Source organism: Jatropha curcas, chromosome 2 (assembly GCF_041381405.1).
Source record: "Jatropha curcas cultivar XTBG-Jc1 chromosome 2, XTBG_Jcur_1.0, whole genome shotgun sequence".
In the NCBI taxonomy this organism is placed as follows: Eukaryota; Viridiplantae; Streptophyta; class Magnoliopsida; order Malpighiales; family Euphorbiaceae; genus Jatropha; species Jatropha curcas.
The window spans coordinates 26,389,659-26,411,911 of NC_143152.1; the positions used below are offsets into that span (position 1 = coordinate 26,389,659).

General features: G+C 29.9%; 2 protein-coding genes across 2 annotated transcripts; both read left to right on the plus strand.

The window, feature by feature from the left end:
- The first annotated feature begins 491 nt into the window (after window positions 1-491).
- Window positions 492-2,739, plus strand: LOC105646628 (transcription factor DIVARICATA). Its single transcript, XM_012232513.4, has 2 exons — window positions 492-1,731; window positions 1,983-2,739. The coding sequence occupies exons 1-2, from the start codon at window positions 1,298-1,300 to the stop codon at window positions 2,452-2,454; spliced, it is 906 nt and encodes a 301-aa protein (XP_012087903.1). The 5' UTR covers window positions 492-1,297; the 3' UTR covers window positions 2,455-2,739.
- Window positions 2,740-20,367: 17,628 nt separating this feature from the next.
- LOC105646627 (HXXXD-type acyl-transferase family protein) lies at window positions 20,368-22,253 on the plus strand. Its single transcript, XM_012232512.4, has one exon. It carries the CDS (start codon window positions 20,494-20,496, stop codon window positions 21,880-21,882), a length of 1,389 nt encoding a protein of 462 aa, XP_012087902.1. The 5' UTR covers window positions 20,368-20,493; the 3' UTR covers window positions 21,883-22,253.

Genomic DNA, 22,253 nt, shown 5'->3' on the forward strand with positions numbered 1-22,253 from the left:
CAAAGTCATTGACTGTTTTTAATGGGTTGTATTATTAAATCAAAGCTCATTATAGTAGTGATAGATGTGTTAATAGGGCATAGGAACATTCTGTGCAAGATACAAGCTAGGTAACATTAATATTGTAGTACCTTCATGGGTTTTGATAGGAGATTATTGAAAATGAACTTAGAGAGAGAGAGAGAGAGAGAGAGCATTATTATTGACAAACAAAAACTTATCGTGACATGCTTGAGCTAAACGTCAACAATGTCAAAGCTGGTACTTGGTTACCTTTTTGTAGAAAATTACAAAAATACCCATAACTACCTTCTTTAGAAGACTTGAAAATTTAGCCAATCACAAAGCTAGCCTTTACAATTCGCGTCTTGCATTGGGCCAACCATTTTTGTGTCTTCACATATTATTAGGGAGCTTCTACTTTTTTTTTTTCGTTCTTTTTTCTCTCTGGCCACAGCGCCCACAAACACTATATCCACCAATCACAACTCAACATCTTTGACCTCTCTTCTCTCTCTCTCTCTCTCTCTCTCTCTCTCTTCTCTGCTCTGCTCTGTCATTCCTGTTTTATTATAGATCCTCTCCAAAATTCACTCTCTCTTATAATTTTTTTTGAAGTAGTAAGAAAGGAGCTGGCATATGTTTTGTACTGACTTCCTTTTTCACCCCACTGCTTTGCTTTTTTGGCCTTTAGTCCGAAAGGGAACAAAAGCATAAATTGCTTGCCACTTCCACCATTTGAATCCTCTGTTTTTCTCTATTTTTCTCAGTTGGCTTCCTTTCTTCCTTTCTTTCTACTTTTAATGGCCTTTTACCATCTCTCTCTGTTTTTCTGAATTTAATTTAATTGAATTGGATTAAATCTCATTCATTTTGTGAGGTTCAAAGTTGTAAAATTTATGGGATTTGATGCTTATTTTTCCTGGTTTTTTTTTATCAATTGTTGAATTATAATCTAGGGTTTTATCATATAAAACAGATAATTAAGATCTGCTTTTTCCCCTTTCCCAAATTCTCCTCGGATTTTGGAAAGTTGGGACTTTTTAGATTCCTCAATTGATGCTTATGTAAAAAAAAAAAAAAAGAAAAAATGTTCTCGGATTCTATTCAAGAAATGCTTCTTGATTTGATTACTCTTCACTCATAAAATTCTCCACTTCTCTCTGCTACATTTCATTTCCTATCTGTATTTTCTCTCTCTTTGAATTTCAAAGGGAGAGGGAAATATACAGCATAACCTTTATTGTTTAAATTATATATATGCTGTTATTTGCTTTTATTTTGCATAGTTTAAACTATGAATCAGGGAATTGAAATCCTCTCTCCAGGCTCTTATTTTCAAAATTCCAACTGGTTATTTCCAGAAAGCAGAGCTACAAAATGGACTCCCGAAGAAAACAAGCGATTTGAAAATGCTTTGGCTTTATATGACAGAGATGATCCTGATCGATGGCACAAAGTAGCTTCTGTCATTCCAGGCAAGACTGTAGGCGATATAATCAAACATTACAGAGAATTGGAAGAAGATGTTAGTGATATTGAAGCAGGCCTTATCCCAATTCCTGGCTATAGTAGTGATTCTTTTACATTAGAATGGGTTAATAATCATATTGATCATAGTTTTGGTGAATTCAAACATTTCTATACTCCTGGAGGCAAAAGAACCACTGCTACTCGCCCTTGTGAGCAAGAAAGGAAGAAAGGAGTTCCTTGGACTGAAGAGGAGCATAGGTAAATTTTTTCATTTCTCTTTCATATTAATTGTTTGTAGAGCTATTAATCTACATTTGTATTATTAATTAGGTCGGTGGTCAGTGCTATAATGAGATAATGTCATTATTATTAACATGTTTGTACATTTTATTATTAGCTTACAATAGATCTTGCATAGATTGAGAATGTTGGAATTTGGAATTGTACTTTAATAGTGTATCTGTTTTGTAATTTATGTTCTTTTCTATACATTTTGGTGTTAATTGCAGACAGTTTCTAATGGGTCTTCAAAAGTATGGTAAAGGAGATTGGAGAAATATATCAAGAAACTTTGTGACTACTCGAACACCAACTCAGGTTGCTAGTCATGCTCAAAAGTATTTTATAAGGCAAAGCACTGGAGGGAAGGACAAGAGGAGATCCAGTATTCATGATATCACTACAGTCAATTTGCCAGATACTAAATCACCTTCTCCAGATCATAAGAAATCCTTATCTCCTGATCATTCTACCACCACAAGTCTAAACTCACAGGCACAGCCAAAAATGAGTGCTATGGCTAAAGGATTTTTAGATTGGAAACCCCAAAATGATGCAGGAACAGCAGCAGCAAATGGGAATCTGTTGATGCCACCTTTTTGTGGGATGCCAAAACTACAAGAGCAAAATCTGCTAAGAGGAACTCTTCCAGGATACCAACTGGGGCCTTACAATTTGATATTTCAGATGCAACCTCAATAAGCTATGAGGACTTAGACTTCTCAAGGTATTGAGGTAGCTAAAATGTTATTCAAAGTGCTGTTACGGTCATTTGTCTATACCATATGATCATGAATCTATGTGAATATATTAATCAGGACTTATGTTAGTCCATAGTTATTAGCCTTTTCTCTTTTTTTCTTACTCTTTTTTCCCACAGATTTATGGGTTAGTTATGTTGTGATTCCATATAAAAGTCTGGATCATTGAACCTAAAGAAAAGCTTATTTATGTGAAGCTCTCATCTTTTGATTGATTGCTAAATAATGCTTCCTTCCTGTTTGTGTTTTCTGGCAATTGATTCCATGTGCAATGAGCTTTCTTTTTGAACTTGTTTGTGTTGTTATGTTGAGAATGAAAGAGTCAAGACCAAAAGGTACACCCTCCAATTATTATGCCACTAGCTTTGGTTGATTCTAAATACAAGCTCATACAAAGTAGAATTTGATTTAATAATTAATCAATTATTGGACTCCTAATATATATATATATATATATATATATAAAGCAAGCTGAAGCAATTGATTTGGACAATAAACACTACATGGTATTAGAAGCTTAGATTTCAAAATTTTGCTTTGTCATAAAGTGTTGTTTTCTCTTCCCCTAATCACATAATTTAATGTTTATAATCTCACATATTATTTATCATATGCCTTTTTAAATAAGGTTTAACATCTGATTCTATGAGTTTGACTGAAATTTGACAATGGAATCTTGACCAAAGCTTGAGTCTAAGGGCCACTAGTTCAAGCATCTCACGCGTCATTCTGTTTTCTTTTTGCTTTGTTCTGTTTTGTGAGGATGACAATTTTCCTTTTCAAAAAAAAAAAAAAAAAAAAAAAGGTGGAAGATCCCCTAAGACGTTTTAATTACTAAATAAATAGAATAATTAGCAAAATTATACTTATTTTCTCTTGTTTATGATATCTTTCAAACATAATATCAATTGTGGCAAAGACTTTGATTTCTCCTGCACTTAACTAGTCATCAAGAGAATCATGGTTTTATGATTCTTTTTAAGTATGAAAATGCTCTCTTTACGATCTTGTTCGTTAAAATAGAATCTAACTATTTCCTTGATGCTGATGAGATTTCCAAGCTCTTAGTTAAATTTAATTTACCAATGCTCCAAAAGTTCTTGAAGATTCTTGTCTTTCTGTTAGTGATGTTTTGTCACTTTCATCAAAGTAGTTCATAGCAAGAATATTTCTCTTGGTTATGCGGTTTGCATAGCTCGTACTCGGAGGCAAAGGGACTGGTCCGAGAGAATTTGCATTGCAAATGATGGAACTCATGATCTAAGTCATGGTGATAAACCTATGAGTGCTCTTTGCAACTAAGCTACCCCATTTGGATTAAATATTAAAGTTGTTAAATAATATTTAACATTTCATAAAAAGCTCACTCAGTCTCTAAAAATTATATTACGGAACATTTCAATTATTAAAGATAGAGTCTTATCTTAATCGAAACGCTAAAAACTAGCTCAAAAGGGTCATAGTAAAGAACCAGAATCAACATTTAATAGATTTCATTTATCATTTCATTACCGAAAAACTTTAGATATTTGAAATGTATTTTAAGAGTATGTTAGGCAATTGTCTTAACAATATTAATTGGATTTGTCATTATAAAATTCGACACAAATTTAGGCAAAATTAAATTTCTTGAAGAAAATATGAAAAAATATCAATTGATGTGAAGCCATTAGAACAAACCAATGACAACATTTTCCATGTTGCAGTAGGTATTTTTTTACCCTTCCATGTTCTGTTTGTCCCATTCTTTTTGTTGTTGTTGATGTTGGTAATTGTTGGCACTAACATCCTTGTTCTTTATGCAATACTTTCATGAAAAAAGCCTAGTGCCCCATTACACTGCTTGCACCTATTCATGCATGGTCCCCCCACTAGACAACAATTCAGGGCAATATGACCAATTTTTTTTTAAAAAAAAAATTCTTTAAAAAAAGGTCTTTGAGATTTTTTTTTTTTCTTTTGTAAATGACAAAACTGTCCAACTTTTCTTTTCAAAAGGAACAACTTTTCTGCAACTTGCATTAGGGAGCACTTTGGATACTTTATTCTGGTTTTTGTCACCCATTGTTTTGAATTTAAACCACACAGTCCTTCCTTCTCTATCTTTTATTTCGCTGCTTCTGAAATTTTTAAATGGGATGGATTGCCACGTTTTAAATGTGTGATTTTCTATACATTGCGCCAAACACTATTTCTGAAATTTATAAATGAGATGGATCGGCAAGTTTTAGATAAATGTCTGACCTTCTCTATATAGAATCAGGCGCTCGATTATTAAATTACTGATACAATAGCAAATATCCTTTCTTCTTCGTTAACGAATTTATATTCTAATTAAGAAATTGAGTTCATTGAATAAAGATTAAATGGAGCCACCATTTCATTTTTTTTTTTTTCTTATCTTTGTTTCTTTATTTTCAAGTAGTGCATCATCATGTTCCTTTCATTGTTTATATAAAAATAGCCCCCATGGGTTCTTTTGATGCATATGCACAGAAAAAGAAAATAGAAAAGGTAACAATAAAAGAAGACAGAAAGGTAGAAAATTTACTTTATTAAATTTTGTATCAAAACAAAAGAAACAAATTTCACATATGCATTGCATTATATGCAAACACAAAATGATGGGTTGCTGTATCAGCAATTATTTGATACGTATTTTAAAAATAAACCACAAAAAGTGGTTGTTGGGAAAGACCAATGCATTCTAAAGTCAATTATATGAGTACTGATATGTTCGATTAGAGTAGGCAATGTAAGCATGAATCTTTTTCTATGCCTTCCCTCTGGGATACTAATTAAAATAATCTACAGTGATTTCAATTATTCGTGTAAAACACTCTCAACACTAATGATTTTTGATTTTAAATTCTTAATTTTACACGTAAAATTCATCTAAGAAAAAACTTATTTTCTTTTCGAACTGCATATAAAAACACCGTCAAACCCGAAAGCTACTACCCCACAAATGGAATGTTGGCTCATAATAAAACAACTGCATTTGGTAAATCACTACAAGTTATTAGTTTTATATCATATAAAAAAATTGCAGTGTAATTTTATGACAAGAGTATCTGTGGATAGGTATTAGTTCTTTAGAGACACTAATTATTGGAACTTGGACATTAATTAGTACAACCAATTACATAACAACATTAGACATAAAAGTTAAGAAAGGGTGAAAGCTACTATTTTCATTCCTTTTCTTACCATCAATTATTTTTTTAAAAAAAGCAAAGTGCGAAAAGACGGTTAATGAATAATTGGCAGTTTCTATGTTTTGATTGGTCTGTCAGATAATGATTTAATTGATTTTGTTTCAGATACAATCAAGTGAGATATACAACGCCTTGATGACTTGACATTAGAATTTTGACATCAACGAACTATACATACAATTACACATGCTCATTGTTAGATATTGGACAAGGATGCTTCATTTTACCTGTTTGATCCAGTATTTGATTTGACTCGATCTAAATAGATCGGTTCGGATGAATGTTACTGTTTACATAATTAATTAATTAATTAATATAAAATATTAGTGTATTTATTTATATGAAATTTATTATTTGGATTTTAATAAAAAAATGATAAGTTATTATATTGTATATAATAAATATAATTGGTGTTTGTTATTTATTTTTATTAAATTATTATGTCAAGAGTATTATAAGAAATAAAGACAAATGAATTTTCATTTAAAATCTTATTTCAAACATAATTTTATGAAATTCAATTAAATTCTTTATTTTAATTATAGCATATCAAACATGATAAATTTATTTGCAAATGAATTCTATAACTATGATTCATCTATTCCAAACGAACGATAGTTGTATGTGATTGGTTCTAGCTATGATTTTTTGAGAATTGAACCCTTAGTTAGAATACTTGGTTTACTCGTGACCTTAAGTTCATTTTAGAATGCATATGACAACTTAACAAAATGTATCCTATAAAATGGAATCAAATCAGGACAATAAAAAGAAAAAGAAGAAGAACAGAAACAGAATCAAATTCGGTGAAGCAATCGCCTGCAATGACGACTCTCACGCCGGTCTTGCTGCCAGAGACAAAGTTCACATCTGCCATTAGAACAAGAATTAGAAGAAGCCATTGAAACAAGAAAAAGAAAAAACTAAATAGAACGTAGAAGAAGAAGAAATGAAAAAGAATGCAATATACGGTAAGTTAAAAGGGTAATTAGATAAATAAATAATATAACTGACATTATTTTAATTGTTTAGGTCAAACTGACATTTTTAAAAAATAAAGTTTCAAAATATGACATGTACTATAATATCCCTATTTTCTATTACCAAAAAAAAAAAAAATGATAAAAACAAAACAAATCCCAGAAAATTGAATGGCATCTAAAAACTAATAAAATAAAATTCCCAATGGATACTAAAGCCCAACGTGAGATTTGTAATCCAGTGGGCTTAGGGAAGATGATATTAGCCTATGAGCCATTTGATTCAGGCCCAGTGCGAAATAAAAATAGTGGCAACTGGCAAGACCAAAACCACACACTCAACGCACTGTATAGTTCCCCTCGGAAACGCAACGGTTTCACGAGAATATGAAACTTACAAGAGGCCCAGAGAAGAAAATATGAACTTAACTATTTAGAGTGCATTCCTTGCGAATAATTTTATTGGGTTGGTTGTCCCATTTTGTAAGTTACTTTAGTGGGCTTAAAGCCACAAGTCCAGTCCTATAGGAGTGTTAGTGAATATTTAAATTTGTCATAAGAGAAATTTAAATATTTTTATGGGTAGAAATATTTAAATTACCATAATATAATTAGTGTAAAAATGAAAAACAATTAACATATTAGTTGGACATGATAATTTATTTATTTTATTCATAACCTCACTTTTACGCTGTAAATATCACTATCAGTGGAGAGTAATGAAAATGCCAAAAATGTATTTTGTTCCTTTTAAAATACACGTAGGGTTTTGTAATATAGTTGAACTACTACGTGTTGAAGCATGTTTTTACCATTTATTTATTTATTTGTTAAATACAGTAAATTGTCAAAAGGGTATATATAATCATACGTGTGTGTGTGTGTTTCTTTTTAAACCTTAATCCAACTAAGAGCCTCCCTCAATTTACACGATGTAATAACCCTATCATCATAACCAAATGGAAAAAAGAAAATCAATTTGCATGATGTAAGAGAAACATAGTCAAACCATACCTGCAAGGACGGATGAGGCATGACATAATCCTTGATGTTTTGGTCTTAATCCAACATTATGTTTTGGTCTTATATATATTTCTCAACCTCGTCATCTAAATTTTCATTTGTATTTTCTATAAAATAGAGAACTTTATTATGTCTTTTTATGGTTTATGATAATTTGTTTCATGTCTGATTTTTAAGAGAGTGGTCTTATGCCCATGTCACAAACTATAATATATTTATTTTTTAAAAAATTATTATATATTTCTTATACAATCACTAAACTTAGTACTAAGTTCCAATATTATACATTTCTTTTAATACGGAATAAAATTTAAGGATAATTGTAAGATGAATTTAGGTTAAATTTCATATGATAAAAATTACACTTCAAATTGTATATATATATATTCACGTTTTTAATTTGTATAAACGCCAAACACAAACCTAGTGATTGGTCAAAGCACCTGTGAACTGAAATCCACCACTTGACAAGAGAAAGACTAATGAGCCGCCGCCGCCACCACATTGTTCGGCTCTATATCTCATTTCATAGTTTTGGACATAATTAATTAATTAATTAATTAGCCAACATAAATTGACCAAAATTCCCATCAACAAAAACATGATAAAAACTTCTAATAGTTCTCTTTCAAAAAAAAAAAAAAAAAAAAAAAATTCTAATAGTTGATTAGTTTATAAGTGAATTCTCAAAGTCGCATCATAATATTTTTAATTATAATATAAATATTACTTTATACGTTCCGTAATACTTGTCATATATAAGAAAATAGTAGTTTGTTCTAAACTACATATCACATTTGTGATTTCAAGGAGTAATAATTTTTTTTTTTCGTGATTACCTTTTGTGTATGACCAATAATTAATTCTCTCTTTATTTATTTCTACCTCTTTGTGTTTTCAAAATCTCTTCACCACTAAATTGGACAAAACATGAGAATTGAAGAGTTTAAAATTTAATTTGGTGTTTGGATATATTGAATTAAGGGTAATATAATCAATTACTCAGTAATTTATTATAACTTAGACAAATTTAATGATTTTGTTAAGGGACATGAAATTCCAAATGTGAAAAGTATTATAGAATAAAAATAGTAACTTATCTTCCGTCCCATTTTGTTTGCATATCCCATTTTGTTTGTATAATTTGACAAAATACACATATTAAAAATTTAGTTAACAAAACTTATTTTACCCCTTTTTACCCTTAACTCATTAAGATATTAATAAAAGTCGATTTAAAGAATAATCACAAAGGTTATTATGGGAAAAAAACTATCTATATATCTAAATTTAGACTTACAAATATTTTAGGACATTTAAAAAAAATTACAAGCAAACAAAATAGGTGAAATGAAGTATTATTTTTAACATGTGTGTCTTCGAACTCGAGGTAGAAGTACCATTCATGTAGCCACTAAAATTGTTCAAGTCAAGTCCATTTCATCCAATTTACATCATGATATATAATTATCGTTTGAATACAAACATATAAAAAGAGTGATATTTAAAAATTGAAAACCAAACCAATAAGAGTTGGTCTGAATGAAAAGGATTCAGATCTCTTAAATAAGAGGTTGAGTCGATCTTTGTAAACGAAGAAAATTCCGGCGGACAACATTCCTTCCTATACGCCTAAAAGCCAATATTAAAAGCTTATTTCGGGTTCAACTGGGGTGAATTGAACAAGCCTATTCAAAAACTGGCCTGTAATGTTATTCTACTGTAGAAAAAAGAAGGAGAAAAAAAAGGAAAAACATGGTGAAAAGGAAGTGAAGTGGCAGAGATAAATTAACATGTTTATCCATACGAGATATAAATGTGGCAGAGAGCATAACAGAGAAAACGACAAATAAGAAGACATGGATGTGGAGTTTCCCATCTCAATGTGTTTCTATGGACTCAAGCGTTTGACATGTATTAGCCAAAATTTGGTGCAGAGCAATTACTTGTCAAAAATCGGTGGCGCCTCTCTCTGATCATATGTTACTTCGGCTACGTGGCCCAAACTTGAGCTCACAAAAAAAAATATCATCGCGCGCAAATAGATACGGTGGTCCAACCATTCAATGCATTTGATTTGAAAACCAAATCAAACCAGAATAAATTCAATTAATCAAATTTCTATATAAAAAAAGTTAAATTGATTGATTTGATTTTTACTATTGACCTAATTTTTGGATTAAAAAGAATTTGATTTTTAGGATATAAAATTTAAAAAATTTCATTTTTGTTATTAAAATCAAAATTAAACCGAAAATCTTAAAAATCAAAACAATAAATCATTCAATTGGTTTAGTTTAGCTTGATCGACCCGTTATTGTTAAGTCTTAATTAGACAAGCTGCTAATGTGACTTTATTTCATTAAATGAATCTATTGCTGATACGGTAGTTTGAAGCATTTGATTACCGGAATATCATGAAAAATAAAATCAAATTCTTGACTTTATCAGTCATGCAGGTAACCGTTTTACTTTCTCTAAAAAATTTCATAATCATATAAACATGATATTTTAATGTTACTATAGGACTGTTTCCTAAAAAGAAAAGTAAATTTCCATCCATAAGAATATCGAATCCTGGTAACCAAACACCATAAAGTAAATTAATTTATTAGGAGGATAATGGCAGTCATAGATGATGTTACATATAACTGTAATATAAAACTAAGAAAGAGAAAGGAAAGAAAGGATTAATGTAGGTAGAGAGTTCCTACTTGCTTACACATATAATATATCCAATTATAGGGAAGGTATGCACATGTAGAAGAAGGGGATATGCCAGGTTGCCAGCTACTCAATTGTATATGGTGAGAGATAGAGAAGAGAAAATGGTGAATTGTATGTGCTCATCATCACCTATTTGTTTGAGTCATTGAATCTCAAACTGGCAAAATTGTAAGAGCAAAGCTAAAAAAACTTGCCTGTGGTTATATAAGAAAGCTTCAACCACCTAGCCCCACATGGACCCTTATTGTCACTTATAAGTTGTAGGGTTGAATGAAATGCCATCATCTCTCTCAATAATGCTTTTCTCACTATGACCTTTAAATCTGCATGTACATTTATCTTTCACACTTTCTCTCCACAGCAGCTGTTCTTAGTGAAGAAGAGTCGCTACAGCTAGTAACCAGAGCCAGACATAAGAGATGAGGTGAAAACAATTTTCAAAAATATAGGAGCAAAATTAAAAATTCACTATTTTATAGATAAAATTAAAATTGAATTTTTTTAACATTTTAAAGGATAAATTTTTTTTTAAAAAAAAAAAAAGAGAAGGGTTTTGGGGCGCTTTTTTTTTCTTTTAACTTGAAGTTAAATTATGATTAAGGATATACTTATTTAAATTAAATTTTAATAAGTTAATGAATATTCTTTCATTATCAGCTAAATTTATTTAGTTGTTAGTGATAACAGATGGATATAATAGTTGTTGGTTGTTGCAGCTGATGATGGTTTTGGGTAGGCTATTGCTTAGCTAGTCCAATCATGCAGACTTGGCCATATGTTGTTTGCAGTTTCTGAAATTGGAACATTTTCAATCAACTCCAATGAAGGGGTAATTAATCATTTAGTTTCCAACTCCTAGTTCAAATTATTATTACATTCCTATTGTTTGACAAAATAATTGATTCGCCTTTGAGATTGAACTCCGTCAAACTATTTAGTTCTACCCATCAACTAAATATTATAATTTTTATCGGCGGAGTAAGAGACGAAATAAATAATTAGATAGTAAATAAGGAGGCTAAATAATACTCCTTCCATTTCACTTTAATAGTAATAAATAAACATTTTACTTTGTCCCACTTTACATTTTTTAATGGTTTGATAAAACTATCGATAAGTATAATATTATAACTTGAAATATTCAATGAGTATAATTTTACGAGTTGAAATATTTAATAAGAATAAAACTACTGAAAATTATGGACGTCGCAATTTTAACCTTAAACATATATTAGCATCAAATATTTATTAGGATTAAGATTTTGAATAAAAAAAAAAATACTAAAGTACACTTCATATCAATACCTTTTTAAAACGCTAAAGCAAATCTTACATCGGTCAGTGTGTGAGTGATAAGGCGGATAAAAAATTGAATAAGCGTTAAAACATTGCAAGGACTTTTAAGTGAAGCATTAATGCTCTGCTTGAAAATAAAATTGTATGAATTTTCTATAAATCAGCATAGGTGAAATTATGCTTGATCTAAAGTGGATAATATGTTAGTAGGCTGAGTTTTTATAACCTTAGGTTAATTTAATACAATGCTAACAAAATGACATCGTTTGCAAAAGGAAACTAAACCACCATTACAAATCTCCGTAACTCTATTTAATGAAACATCGCTGCACTGTAAACTTCCTTATAGCCTCCATCGCCACCATGGTTCTGTCTCTCGCACGCCATACATGCTTGTTCTATCTTTCTCTCATGAATTTAATTCTAGGAATTCTATTTTTTAGTCTTTTCTACCACTAATGCTCCAGAAAGCTTAGCAGAAACGATCGGGCTTAATATATATTTATATCCTAAACATTGGAGTTCGTTGCACTTATACTCTAATTTAAAGTTTGTGACAACCACACTTTAAAAATAAAAGGTTGAGTATATTGACACCCCACAATTAAAATAAGGGTTGATTTACAATAAAAAATATATTTTCATGGGACCTATAACTGAGCTTGGTTAATTTAACTAGAATTTAAACCCAAACTCGAAACAACATTATTGAAGAGGGAAAAAAAAAATCTAATTTTAAATAGTTCTCATCTATCACTTGGTTACATCATTGATTATCGTAAAGTTTTACTTCCATAGAAAACAGTTAATTCGTAGAAAGCACTTAGAGTTCGGATAGTGACTTCAAAATTGATATGTTGATTTCTTTCATTTTAGTTCATTACTAGTTCATTGAGAAAAATAATTTTAAAAGAATAATGATTAACAATAGATGTGACTAGTTCATTGAGTCGTGAATTTTAATTCAATGAACTAACGGTTTTGTTCCCAAAAAAATTGGAATCTAGACTTAAATTGGTAGTTTTGGTTTCAGCCTATCGATTTCAATTTTAATATGATTTCAATGTCGTTTTCAACAAGGGCTAGTTTCAGTGTCATTTCCTTTTTCTTTATAGTTTTACTGTCAAAATAGACCGGTCTAGCCACTTTCAGCTAATTCAAATTCTCAATACAAGAATCAAATCGAACCCTATCCCAAACCTAACAGAAAATTGATGGCGAGCATTCAATTTGGTTCAAATTGAATATGAACCAAACGAACTAAAAATTGTTTGAAATGAAATATGAAATTTGAATAGAATCGAATTGTGTATATTTACCAAACCAAACTAGTTCAATTAAATTGATTTATTTTTCTTTATAGTTAGTTTTTTATGGGTTTTAGGCTTCATGAAATTAAATCAAACCAAATAAAAAAGATTTTGATTTTTCTATGAAAAATAAATAGAATCTAATACGTTAAAAACGAACCCAAACTAAACTAATTCAATTCAATAGGTTTAACCAAAATTTGCTCAACTCTATACATTTTTTATTTCGATTTAAAAATCGAAACTATTAAGCTGACTTTGATTCATATAAAAATTATGACGCTTCCAACTCTATAAGGTAGATGTGTAGCTTAATTTGGTTTATTAGAGAAGTTTTATAAACATTTCCAATTCATAAATATTAGTAGTGTAATGGTGTAGGCACCAAAATTAATTTTTATCTATTAATAGTCCATCAGCGCATACATGCACCATGGACAAATTATGATCATTAGGTTCCTAATAATTAAAAATCAAATTATTATTCAATAATAAACCCAAACCCAACAAGATCAAGATTAGTGGGGAGTTAACTAATTAACACCATATGTCAAAAGCATACATAAACCAAACACATTGTCGTTTTGCAATAGAAAGTGATAGTTTTGTCTTTGTTGCCTCTCCGACCTTACATGTTGATGAGAGGACATCAATGGATTTGTGTTTCACAATCTCCTTTTTCTTTGTCCATTTTAATTTTTTGTTTCCAAATAATTAAGTGATAACTATACAGCAGAGTATCCTAAAGTTTCCTATGTAATAAATAAAAAGGAACTAGTGATTATTGGATATTTTATATGCTTGAGGTTTTATTACATAAATATTTATATTTGATTTTATATTTTAACATGATTTTTGAGTCTCTTTGACCAATTGTTTTAGAATTATGTAACACATCAAAGGGACATGAACTTGCCTTTCAAAAAAAAAAAAAAAAAAACATGAACTTTTTAATTAGTTATCCATGCAAAAAGCATTAAGAAAAGAGGTAGAGTTATGCTAATTCATAAATAAATAATTAATCATAATAATATGTTTTCTTCAAATTAATTTATTCTTTAATTACATGATACCAAAAACAATTATCTTCCTCCAGTTTTCTTGGGATAAAGTCTTTCACCATATGTTTTTTTTTTTTTTTTTACTTTATCATATTGCTACATATTTGATATTTCTTTTATCTTTTGACATAAAAAATATTATAATTTCTTCTATTATAATAAATGTAAATTATAAATTTGAACAGCTTTAAAATTTGATTAGTAGGTTTAAATTTGAACTTTGGGAGAGGCAGCATGATGATTTATGGGAAAAGAGACTCGATATTTTATTTAATTAATTTATATATTTATTCAATAATGTTACGAACTGAACTGGCTCTAAAATTAGATATTGAAAAAATATAAAATAAATTAATGAGGTTAGGTGTAAGCTTATTTGATAATTAATTAAAAATATATATAAATAATACAATCGTTAATTGTTGGCGTCTCTTAAATACTTAATAATCAAAAATTCATAAATAAATAAATAAATAAATAACAATTTTACTCATGCAGGCCATACTACACACGAACACAAGTTACCACAATTTCAACGGACCACTGTATACTCCCTCTGTTTTAAAATATAAATCGTTTTTGAATGATTATTTTGTTTCAAAATATAAATCGTTTTGAGTATTTTAAGGGGTAATAATGATACTTTTCCAATGTTGTCCTTATTTACATTAGGTACAATAAATACTTTCGCAAGTAATTATTGGTTTGAGATAAAAGATAATTTGATCAAATTACCCTTAGTTTTTTTTATAATGTAGGAGAGTTAATTGTTTCTTTAATCTTTGTGCAAAAATTTTAAACGACTTATATTTTGGCTTAATTGTCAAGATAGTCCGGCTACAAATTAAAATTGAACAATTTTACGAAAAAATATTTTTATAAGCATTTTGATACATACATATATACCGTCCTAGTTAGATTCGGATTTATAAAAAATGAAAAAACAATATTATTTTTAGTTTAGTTAGGATACCAAAATTTAATCTTTTCCATAATTTGAGTGTCAACAATTTATGCCTTCTTTGATATCTTCGGGCTATAAGCAGTTCATCTCCAACAGTTCCAATCTTCAATTGCAATCCTTGCATTTCTAATAGTGATTAAGTGAGGTGCTTGAATGATCGTTGATATATTAATGGCTACTTGACCTATCTTGATTGCTACTTAATAAACACAATCTGCTGGAGCTCGCTCTTCAACCGAGAGTGAATATAAAGATCTTGCTAATACTACCTTCGAGCTCATATGGGTCATGTCATTACTTAAGAAGAAACTTAGATTTCCATGTACAGCTCCAGCTACTTTGTGGTGCGACAAGATTAGTCTATATACTTATGTTCCAAGCTAGTTTTTCATGCTCGTTCTAAACATATTGAAATTAACTATCATTTCATTCAGGAAAAACTCAAATATAGTATCATCACGTACTGTTAAATTTATTTGAAGTGAAGATCAAATGGCGGACATTAATTATGACAAAATGCTTGGGACTTCAGTTTCTTCCTGCTTCAGCTTTGAGGAGGGTCAAAATATTTATTTTGTAAAGTAAATAAAAAGGAACGAGTTGGAGTGACAGGTGGGCCTAAAACCTTTGCTCAGCTCATGTTTTAAAAATATATTGTCAACGGTTAGATGCATGAATGTAGACTGTCATTTACGTTATATATATGTTGCTTTTGTAAGGCTTAGCTACGTTTTAGTTCTTAACAGCTAGGGTTTGTTGATATGTGTTGCTTTTTTCCCCTTTGTTTACGTAATTTTCGTCAATTCTATTGAATTTGTATATACTTCCTTCACATTTTAGTTCAATAGAGGATCTATGAAAGAAAGATCAAAATTCGATCAGTAAAAGAAAATTAGCCTTAAATATTAATTATTTTTAATATTAGGCGTAAAATATTGTAATCAACAGACAAGTAAACCTAATATTTAAATTTCTTTTTTTCTTGAAGATGTATTAACATTTAAATTAAACCAAAGCTACGTTTTCAATTGAGAAAATCTTTTATGATAGATCAAAATCTTGTAATTAGTAATATTTTATTTTCTCATTAAATTATTACTCCTGTTATTATATATACACACTCCAAAAGGAAATTTTTTTTTTTTCAACAAAAAAAAAATATTTTACACAATATTTAGAATATTAATTATAAGGACAAAAGGAAGAAGATGGTGATGAAAGGAACATCCAATGAAAAGGATATATATACGTATGTTCGTGATTGATGGACATTTATAATTTCTTTCAGGATAAGATATTTATAAAAAAGGCAAATGTAAAAAAAAAGAGTGGACTGAATTAAATAATTTAAAATTGTGGAAAGTATAGTACAAAAATAGCAAGTTAGCAACAGCCAATTGAGAGCTTCTTCCCCATGATGTCGGTGTATTGATTTATCCATCACAGTTCATAAACCAGCTACATGAGGATGACAATACAACATGAGGATTTTAATGTTTTTTTGTTTTTTTCTTTATATTAATAAATAAATATATTAAATTGATTAGTTGAGACATATTTTCATCAGTATTAAATAAATAGAAAAGCACTCCCTTTACAGCTTTTTGTGTCTTACAGAATTGAACTTCAATGGAAAATCTAATTGATTTTTTATTTTTATTTTTTAAAATAATGACTATAACATGTCCAAACATTAGTACTGTACTTACCCTTTTCTTTTTCTCTTTTGTGTATTGAGATGGGAGATGGCTGCTTGACCCTTCTTTCTACTTATGAATTAGGGACGCAAATTTTCAAAAAGCTATATGTATAAGTTATTATGAGTCAAAGAAGATAATGATCAAGTGTTGAATAATATTTCCCAAAATACCTTACTTAGGAAGATTTTTTAAAATTTTCTGATGTTTAGGATGTTTAAAATATTTTATTAACGAAAAATATTTTTTTAACTCTAGTTAAAAGAGAAAATTAAATCACTTCAAGAGGATATGAATTTTTAATTTCAAAAGATGAAACTATTATGAGATATTAATAAAAATTATTATAAGACAGGGTGGATTCAGGTAGTAGCTATATTTTCAAAGTTTTTAATTTTTCCTCCTAAAATTTATGTATTATTTTAAAAAATATATAATTTGTTTTCCAAATTTAAAATCTAACTCTATTTTCATTTTTCAATTCACCTAATGTTAAATTATAGTTCTATCTTTGCTAGGAGTAACCATTATCAATTACAGCAAATCATCACCCATCATCAACCACCATTATTTGTTAGAGTTAATGCAAAACATCTGACCGAATTGAACCAAAAATCAAACAGATTCATTTCAATTTGGTTAAGTCAGTCTGCTCAAAGGGGATTTAGTTTTGTCTTAGTCAGTTTAAATTAAATTATTGACAATTCCGCTCGAGTTTATAAAAACTAATTGATTAGGTTTGAAATCGATCTGAAATAATAAAATCGATTAAAATCAACCGAACCAAATTCAATTCAAATGTCAATTTCAATTTGATTTTGATTCCGATAAAAAAAAATTCTATTTTCATTTTTTACTTTAATTCGATTTGAATCAAATCAACTGTTTGCTCATCCCTACTATCTATCACATGACAATTGCTGCCTATCACCACAAATCATTGTCGAGTGGTATAATTTATCGTTTTTATACATTTCTTTTTCATTTTTTATAATAAAACTTAAAGTACAATATTTTTTCAATAGTCATAAAAAATTTTAATATTTTCACCAGTCAAATGCATAAATTCACTCATTAAATATTTTAACTCCTAAAATTATACATATTAAACACTTCAACTGACAAATCCATTCTATTGGATGCTCTAACTTGTAAAATCAAAACAATTAAATACTTGTTGAAAAATTAAAAATTTAAAAATTATTGTTGTAAAGGTTGTATAAACCACAAGTGTAATTAATATTTTACATATAAAGCTAAAAATGCTACAAAATTTTTTTGATATGTATAGAAAGTGCATTATCTAAATTTGTAACTTTTTGGAATGTGATATAAGTTCTGATTAAATGTAAGCATTGGTGAATTTACAGAGTTAGTCTATCTTTAACTAATTTTTAATATTGCAATCAAACAATAAATATATAATATTTTTTAAATAAATTAAACGATAACACTTGAGCATCTCAATATGATTAAAGTTTTTGACTTGGTTTTCGAACAATTGTTTGAGTGGCCTAAGTTTATTTTTGTTACAAGAAATGTGAAATAAGTATGACAAAGTTCTACATACCACATTTTATTCGTGCAACACATAATTAATAGTTTTCATGCGTATTTATTACTACTAGACATACATATTCTTGTTGGGGAATGCTTCGGTGAAGCTTTTCGGAGGTCACAGAACCTACTTTCCTAGAAGAAGCAAACTCCTTTAGTTTCCGCACATGCACGCTCTTATGTTAGTGCCATGTTTGCTGTCCCATCAAAGTCAACCGCTCCTCACTTTGCATTTTCTCTCCCTCTGTAGTTTTAGGTATTTGTCATACTATAATTTCAGTTTTTGATAATACAATTACATTAAAATATTTAATTATTTATCATCCGAGTAAGATAGAACGGCGGTAATCGTTTCTCCTTTAATCAAAAGTCTCAAATTCGAGCATTAAACATTCGGAAAAAAGCGTTTTGCCTTTTTTATGGGCCTATTCTGCATGAATTCAGGTTAGTCGGAATGATTAATATATATATATATATATATATATATAATTATTTTATTTTAGTTAAATTAACAATAAATCATTTATAAAGAACTATTTAAAAAAAAATTAATAATTGTATATGGAAATCTAGTACAGAAAAGCAGAGCTCTGAATCCCAACAGATTATGGCACATGGCATGTATTACTGAAACTCAAAGGAAGAATCAATCAAATCATGCATAAGGAACTAAATAAGATGATACTAATTAATGAAATCCTAAAACCTTACTGTATCCAGCAAATGCTCAAATGCCAACCTTTTGAAATTTTTTATTTATTTCAATATTTATCAACTATAATATTAAATTTAGTATTATTTCCAAGTATTAACTTATCTTTAAAAATGTTTTCCAAAATCAAATATTTGGTAATCGCTAGTGATTGATGGTAATTAATTCGTGATGATTGACTATCAATGATTAATGGATTAATAAATATTTATTTTTAAAATTATAATAAACTGAACAATGTTCAAAAAATATATTTTTCCCTTTTGAAAAAGAATATTTTCTTACATAATGACTTAATTACATATATAATATTTTATTTAATAAATTTTTAATTAAAGTAATTCTCTTGTCACACAGTTAATTTTCTAAATTAATATTTATAGTTATAATTTTTTATTTTATTTATTAACCAATAGAATTTAGATTTAAATAAAACATCAACATTATGTTGATGAAATTAAATTATTTTTATTTTTCTCAAACAATGAAATTAAAAACCTTAATAATATTTTTATCAACTCATACATTTATTCAGGTAGTTTTTGCTAAACTCTTAATTCTCCTTCGCCATTTTTAATTTTATATACATTATAGATTCTAGATTTTCATAATAAAATGGAAGAAAAAGATTAATATAGTCAACTCCAACTAATTTAAAATCATAAAAATATACTCCCTTCGTCCCATTTTGTTTGCTTGTTATTTCTTTTTAAAATGTTTCAAAATATTTGCAAAATTTCTAAATTTGTACATTTAAACAATTATTTTTCCTATAATAACTTTTATAATTATTCATTAAATGCAGAATTTTTATTAATATCTTAATGAGTTAAAGGGTAAAAATGATAAAATAATTTTTATTGACTAAATTTTAAATATGCGTGTTTTGTCAAACCATACATATAAAAATCAGACGAAGTGAATAATTATTATTGATTGTATTATTATTATTATTATTATTATTATTATTATTATTATCAAATTAGGTTGAAATATTCTCATATTGTAACTACGATCGTGCTTAAAATATCTTCAATAATTGAGATTTTTAAAAATTGGTAGATTTTTAAAAATTTTATTTTTCCGGCCTTAAAAAAAATCTATTGAGGAGAATAACCATACTAATAAGATGATAACGGCATCGATATATGTACTCTGTTTACTTAGCATGACATTATCCACGTGTCTTATTCCTACAGTTAGTTGACTCTTCTTGAACCTTGACTCTCCCTCTCCATAGGCTATACATCTTCTGTTGATAAAAAAGCCATAAACAAATATATAAAGTGGAACAGGATCAAGTATTAACAACCACCACGAAACTACCATCCAAGTTCATGAATCCTACCTCATTTCCTTCCCTATATATGTCCCCATCTCCACCACCATTTCTCACTCACCAGACACATAAAATCTTCGAATTCTAAAGAATTAAATGAAAATGCCTTCCTCTTCTACAACTATAATCTCCAAATGCACTATCTACCCAGACCATAAGTCCTCCATTAAAACCCTCAAGCTTTCCGTTTCTGATCTTCCTATGCTTTCTTGCCAATACATCCAAAAGGGTGTTCTTCTCTCTTATCCACCATATTCCGTTGATGACTTTATCACATCTCTTAAACGTTCTCTCTCTACCGCTCTTGCTTTCTTCCCTGCTCTCGCTGGCCGTCTCTCCACCGATCCCGACGGCCATGTCCATATAGTTTGTAACGATGCAGGTGTCGATTTTATCCAAGCAAAAGCTAGACACCTCTTTATCGACGACCTTATTTCTCCTCATCTTGACGTTCCTGATTGCGTCAAGGGTTTTTTCACTTTAGATAGAATGCTTAGTTATTCCGGTCACTCTAAGCCCTTAGCTGCAATTCAGGTAACAGAGCTTGCCGATGGCGTTTTCGTTGGCTGTACTGTTAATCACGCAGTTACTGACGGGACTTCTTTTTGGCATTTTTTCAATACTTTCGCTGAAATCTGCAAAGGGGCCAAGAAAATAACAAAATCGCCTGATTTTTGCCGTGACACCGTTTTTAACTCTCCGGCGGTGCTTAAGTTCCCCGCCGGTGGTCCTAAGGTTACCTTTTCAGGTGATGAGCCGTTGCGCGAGAGAATTTTCCGTTTTAGCAGGGAAGCTATCCTTAAGCTTAAAAGCAGAGCCAATAACGGTAATTTCTTAGAGATATTGGGGAGACAATGCAACGACAGTTGGAAAGTCGTTGATGGAGACACAAACAGTTTCTTAAAGAATAAAGCGGCAGAGATTTCGTCGTTTCAATCATTGTGTGCGCAACTCTGGCGTTCCGTTACACGTGCGAGGAATCTCTCCCCTACAAAAACGACTACGTTTCGTATGGCTGTAAACTGCCGGCACAGACTGGACCCAAAGCTCCATCCTTACTACTTTGGTAACGCGATACAGAGTATTCCTACCTTAGCTACAATAGGAGAGCTTCTTTCTCGGGATCTGCACTGGGGAGCTGACTTGCTGCACAAAAACGTCGTCGCACATGACGACAATACGGTTCGGAAGGGTATAGCAAATTGGGAAAGTGAACCGCGTTTGTTTCCGCTAGGAAACTTCGACGGTGCATCAATCACGATGGGTAGCTCACCCAGATTCCCGATGTACGATAATGATTTTGGGTGGGGCCGACCTTTGGCAATTAGGAGCGGTAGGGCCAATAAATTTGACGGCAAGATCTCAGCTTTTCCCGGTAGAGAAGGGAATGGGAGCGTTGATCTGGAAGTTGTTTTGGCACCAGAAACTATGGATGGACTTTTATCCGACGGTGAGTTTATGCAGTACGTATCGGTAAGCGAGTAAGTGATTACACAGTAGTAAAAACTCGAATAGAGATAAGAAAAAATGGGCAAGGCTGCGAACATGTTGGGTGCCGATGATGTGGTAGCTGTCCAAATCTCTGGAGTGTAATGTGGTGGTGATGGTTACAGGTCAGACATGTGGGGAAATGAATTGGAAGGTTATGATTGGGTATTTGAAATTTTCATTTTTGTTTTGAATATTAGGCAGGGTATAATAGGAAATAAAAAGCACCATTTTCATTTTGGGATTGTTTTGGCATAATTAATGTGTGTATGACCTTTGTAAATGGAAACTGGCAACTTGCATTTCCTACATAATTATCATTTATCAAGCAAAGAGAATGGAAATTTTAGGCACCATTATTGTGGAAA

What these genes read in the sequence shown, in the direction of transcription:
- LOC105646627 (XM_012232512.4), top strand. Translation starts at nt 20,494, where the DNA reads ATGAAAATGCCTTCCTCTTCTACAACTATAATCTCCAAATGCACTATC.
- LOC105646628 (XM_012232513.4), top strand. Translation starts at nt 1,298, where the DNA reads ATGAATCAGGGAATTGAAATCCTCTCTCCAGGCTCTTATTTTCAAAAT. An exon ending in TGGACTGAAGAGGAGCATAG is followed by an intron (nt 1,732 to 1,982) that starts GTAAATTTTTTC and finishes TGTTAATTGCAG; the next exon opens with ACAGTTTCTAATGGGTCTTC.